We start from the raw sequence: 5,536 nt of genomic DNA on the forward strand, positions 1-5,536 counted from the left end.
AGTGGGTCGGCTCCATAAATTTTGAACCTAAAGAAACAAGTTTATTTAGTGTCATTTTTTTAAAAAATTTAAATATTAATTAAATTAAATTTATTTAAATATTAAAATTTTTTTTTTCTTTAATATGTCAATTATAGCACTTTCTTCCATTTGAAAAATGTATTTTAAAACTTTTTTTTTTATATATATAACTTATTAGATATAGAATGACTTATCACTTTATTCAAAGACATGAAATAATAAAATTAAAAAAAAAAATTGAAATAAGTTATATAAAAATTGATTTATTTGTAATAGAACATAATGCGAAAAAAATTTTTGGACATTGAAGACTCACCGATGATGTAATTCTATCTATTATGCACAATGCAAACAATGAGGACTTATGTACTTTGAAAACTTTTTTATATTTTTTTAAACATTCAATTCAAATAAATGTTGGAGAAAAAATTATGCACATTGAACTAATTTCATGAATGTAAAAATTGAGCTTTTAAAAAGAGTAAATAAGTGAGACTATCGAATAATTTTATGGATGCCTTTTTTGAATGTGAATAATGAGACTTTCAATTTGTAATTATTTTTATTATGATTGATGGCCTTAATTAGAAATTATTTATTAAATTTTTACCATATTAAAGTCTTAAAATTCATTGTGGAAATAATCTTTATTGTACAGTTATTAAGTGGTGGCCGGCCTTAATTAAATAGTATTTTACTAACTTTTTACTATATTATAACCTTAAAATATATTTTTAGCCTTAATTTATTTTTTCAAAAATATATATATTTATTGTATAATTATTAGTTGGGGAATTTGACAACCGCCTAAGTTGTCCGGTCGTCTCGTGCTCGAGCTGCCAGAGTCAACTCCACTGATTTTATTTCCTCAATACCCTACGCTTTCCCCTGATTATGATCCTCTTCTTTATGCCCCTCCACAGTTTCAAGATCCACAAATGAAACAGGCAAGCTTCCTGCTGCCCACCCTTGCATTACCCATTTCTCCGATGATAAGCCTCATGTGCGTCCTCTTCTTTTCCTTTCTTGCCACAAAATCCTTAGGTGCGGTCGTCGACCCACGCTTCCTAGCGTGCAGTGTCCCCAAAGCCTGTGGCGATGGCCAAAACATAAAATTCCCCTTCTACATCCAAGATACGCAGGAAAAGTACTATTGTGGCCAACGTGGATTCCAGATCTCTTGCAACCAAAATGACCAACCCACTATCATCATGGGCGATATCAACTACACCATCCACAAAATTTTCTACCAAAACGAGACCCTTCGCGTCTCAAACGCTGCCTTTTCTAATTCAAACACCAGTTGTTTTCCTTCAATAAAAAACATACCCTCTTCTCTTGTCCGATTTGAGCTAGTGCCAAAACAAAGCAATCTAAGTCTGTTCTATAATTGCAGCAATTCTTCGCTGCTTCACAGTTATGATTTACAGTCTTATGCCGGTTGTGATGGGGAAAACGTTGTGGCCCTGTCTGAAGACGACCCGAAGCTGGGGAACGTATCAAAGGAGTGCACGACTCGGGTGGTAGCACCCGTTGAAGCTTACGGGGGTGAGAGTGATGGGATTAGAGGGGCCCTGGAAAATGGGTTTCGGCTGAAATGGAAGGCCTCCAACTGCAGCATTTGTGAGAATAGCGGAGGGTTTTGTGGGTTCGTGTTCGACGACGACAACATTAACTACAGTAACCAGTGCTTCTGCGCCGATGGAGCTCATTATGTCGGCTGTAAAAATCCTGGTCAGTTTTCTCTCTCTCTCTCTCGAAACTAATTTTCCTCTTTCTCAGTCTTAGAAATTTAATATGAAAGTTGCTGGCCGCAGCATGTCCACTTAATTAATATTCTAATAAAACTTATGAGCTTTTTGGTCAAATGATTTTAGGAAGGCCCTCAACTCAAACTCTGCAAACTCCTTCTGACTTACAATTTATATAATTTTTTTTTTTTTTTTTTTTTGACGATAGTGTTATATATGAGAAATGATTCTTACACTTATTTATTATAACAGCCCTACAACAAGCTGACGTGCCTGGTAATATTTTATTATTTTTTTTGTTTTCTTTTATTTTCTTTTTGTAAAAAAATAATAAAATATTACCAGCCATATCAGCTTGTTGTGGGGCTATTGTGATAAATGAGTGTAGGAATCATTTCTCGTTATATATATATATAACACGAACACGTGCCTGATTAAAATACAATGCTATAAATAAAAAAAAGGAGACAATATCAATAAATAAAAAAATGTAAACCCTTTCACCAATATGTTATGGGATCGACACTGTGAGGTACGTAACTTGATTTATCAAAAAAAAAAGAAAAAGAGAAAGGTACGTAACTTGAAAGCGCTTCTTTTATATGGACGAATATGGAAAGAGGCTTCCATTGTATTCTTAATAATTGAGTATTTATTATTTGTTCCAACAAGTAGTTTATATTCTCTCTTATATAGATAGTAATATTAAAATATTAGTGTAGGTACGGTATAAGGTATTTTGGAGTTTTTCAAATTACATCTATACAACTAGAATTTTCTTATAAATATATTATGACGTAACGCTAAATCATATAATAAAATATAACCGCATTCCTGTAGACAGTGGCGGACTTAGGCTTGTAAAATTGGAGGGGACAAAACTAAAAAAAATTAAAAATTAAGGGGTAAAATTTTAATTTTTTTTTTTTGTTGGAAAAAAAAATTTTTAGAGAAAAATTTTGGGCTTGGGGGGGCCAGGCCCTCCCTGGCTTCCATGTAGGACTGCCCCTGCATGTAGAAGTAGGTATATTATCGAACTACGTAAATTTATGTCTTGATTTTCTTTTGTTATTTCTCTTTTCGATTTCATATTATTCATTGTTATTGTGTACAGCAACATTATTTTTCACATTAATAAGAGGATTGTGTAACTAAATTCCAAAAAAAAAACAAAAAAACAAAACCTTGAGTGAAGTAAATGTTTTTTTTTTTTTAATTTTTAATTAAGACAGCGCAGTTAATAATAATAAAAATTTGTATTTTTTTTTTTTTTTTGGTTTTTTTATTCCGTGAAAGTACGTAGTAGCGCAAATCATAATACAAAATACAGACACATGCATTCATGAAAATGCATTTAAATTTCTGTCCTTTCTTAATTACTAAACCTGTTAGGGATTGATCAAAGGCTGCCAATTTAGCTGCTTCACTTCAATCTTCATTGTTTAAACTAACATCTTTTATGTTTCTATCTTCTGTTGCCGTTGCAGGGAGTAACCAAAAGAAACGGGCGATAGCATTAGGTGAGATATCACTTCAATCAAATTTCTTTCTTGTTGAGATTAGTATTCTCATGTTTGCTTGGTTAGCTGACAGAACTCAAATTATTCTGTTTGGAGGTCATCTATAAATGATTCTTGGTTGATATATGTGTATAAATTTAAAATATAATAAAAACGGAATAATAGCGGAAGCAAGAAAGAAAAGAGAAAGAGAATTTACGCGGTTCAGTCCATGACCTATGTTCACAAGCTAAAGTCTAAAGGGCTATAATGTGTTTAATGACTTGATTGTTTACAATATATATGTCCTTATTTATAGTTGAATAAGTCAACTTATATTTACAAGTAAACCTAAATCAACTTATACTAGGAAATACAAATCGACTTAAATTAGGAAATATAAATCAATAATATTATATTTACAATATTTCTAACAATTCTATTGTATCTTCAACACATAAATTGCAACTCCTTTTTCACTCCTTCCAAGGGTTAAGAGAAATGATTTTTGCATATCACTTGTACATCTTGTGTATATCACTTTTCTAAATCAACCATTAGATTTATAAGACCCACAATGATTCATGTGTAGGTTATATAGATATAATGGTTGGTTTAGAAAAGTGATGTACATGTAACATGACGCATGGCTCCATTTTTACATTTTCTTTTTCTGATTTATTGTCTGGTGTCACCATAAGAAGATGCGATTTTAACAAGGTTCAAAACACTGTTAATTAATTGGTAGTTCAAGTTACTCTGGTTTATGCACTACATAACTTTGTAATGTCTATTCTTTAATTACAGCCGCTTTATCTGCTGGAGTTGGAGTTGTGATGATTGTAATCTGCTGCTGCTTTCGGAGAAAGTTCTCATTCAATAAAATTATTTATTTTTGGAAGAAGGAAACTCTAAACCATCAGACTATCGAAGCCTTTCTAAGGAACCATGGACCTATTGCTATTAGAAGATACAATTATTCAGATATCAAGAAAATGACCAATTTCTTTAGAGATAAATTAGGCGAAGGGGGCTATGGTGGCGTCTACAAGGGACAGTTACTAGATAGTTGTCTCGTAGCAGTGAAGGTTCTGAAAGAAGCAAGAGGTAATGGAGAGGAATTCATTAACGAAGTTGCAAGCATTAGTAGGACCTCCCATGTCAACATTGTCTCTCTTATGGGCTTTTGCTTTGAGGGTTTTAAAAGAGCTCTCATCTATGAGTTTATGCCAAATGGATCTCTAGAGAAGTTCATATATAAAGAAAGTCCCTCGAAGGCTGATCGACAATTAGAATGGGAAACATTATACAAGATTGCACTTGGCATTGCTCAAGGATTATAGTACTTACATAAAGGTTGCAACACACGAATCTTGCATTTTGACATAAAGCCTCACAATATTCTGTTGGATGAGAACTTTTGCCCAAAGATTTCTGATTTTGGCCTTGCAAAAATATGCCCTAGAGAAAAGAGTATCATATCAATGTTGGATGCGAGAGGGACTGCGGGATACATAGCTCCAGAAGTATTTTGTAGAAATTTTGGAGGGGTCTCTCACAAGTCAGATGTTTATAGCTACGGAATGATGGTTTTTGAAATGGGTGGAGGAAGAAGGAATATAGATGTCGAGATTGATCGTACCAGTGAAATATTTTTTCCGCATTGGATTTACAAGCGACTTGAACAAGATGAAGATCTAGGTCTGCAGGGCCTTATGAATGAAGAGGATCACGAAAGTGCAAGGAAGATGATAATAGTAAGTTTGTGGTGCATCCAGACTGACCCTTCAAGCCGGCCATCGATGAGTAGAGTTATTAATTTGTTGGAAGGGAGTCTGGAATCCTTGGAAGTACCACCCAAGCCTTACTTGTCTTCGCCATCAAGATCGCCAGAAGATTATTCAACAACAATGAGCTCTCTACAGTATGATTCTGTAATGCCCTAAAATGCATTTTAATTTCTTTAAAAGGAAACTTTAATGTTGAGTCGTAACTAGTATTGTTTGTGAATTGCATCAATTATTAGCTTCCATCATTGAATTTATATAATGTTGCGAGTCCGATCAATTTTCAACCTAGTCTTTATGTAAGTGCCCAAACTAAAGCATAGTCGTGCTATTTGGAACTCACTACATAGTCTCAAGAAATTATAGGCAAGGCCTCAAGGCTTGCCGCTCTATTAGCTGAAAAGATTGCGCAGAAACAGAAGTTTCTATGAAGTCCTTGCTCGGAACAGAGCAAATCTTTTTATTTCTTTCTTTTTTG

The 5,536-nt window shown here is 33.5% G+C and overlaps 1 protein-coding gene across 1 annotated transcript; it reads left to right on the forward strand.

Annotated features, from left to right (window-relative positions):
- Positions 1-843: 843 nt before the first annotated feature.
- On the forward strand, positions 844-5,290 carry LOC133861396 (LEAF RUST 10 DISEASE-RESISTANCE LOCUS RECEPTOR-LIKE PROTEIN KINASE-like 2.1). Its single transcript, XM_062297221.1, has 3 exons — positions 844-1,755; positions 3,260-3,292; positions 4,079-5,290. Exons 1-3 carry the CDS (start codon positions 960-962, stop codon positions 4,612-4,614), a joined length of 1,365 nt encoding a protein of 454 aa, XP_062153205.1. The 5' UTR covers positions 844-959; the 3' UTR covers positions 4,615-5,290.
- Positions 5,291-5,536: the final 246 nt, after the last annotated feature.

The sequence above is a fragment of the Alnus glutinosa genome, chromosome 1 (genome assembly GCF_958979055.1).
Source record: "Alnus glutinosa chromosome 1, dhAlnGlut1.1, whole genome shotgun sequence".
In the NCBI taxonomy this organism is placed as follows: Eukaryota; Viridiplantae; Streptophyta; class Magnoliopsida; order Fagales; family Betulaceae; genus Alnus; species Alnus glutinosa.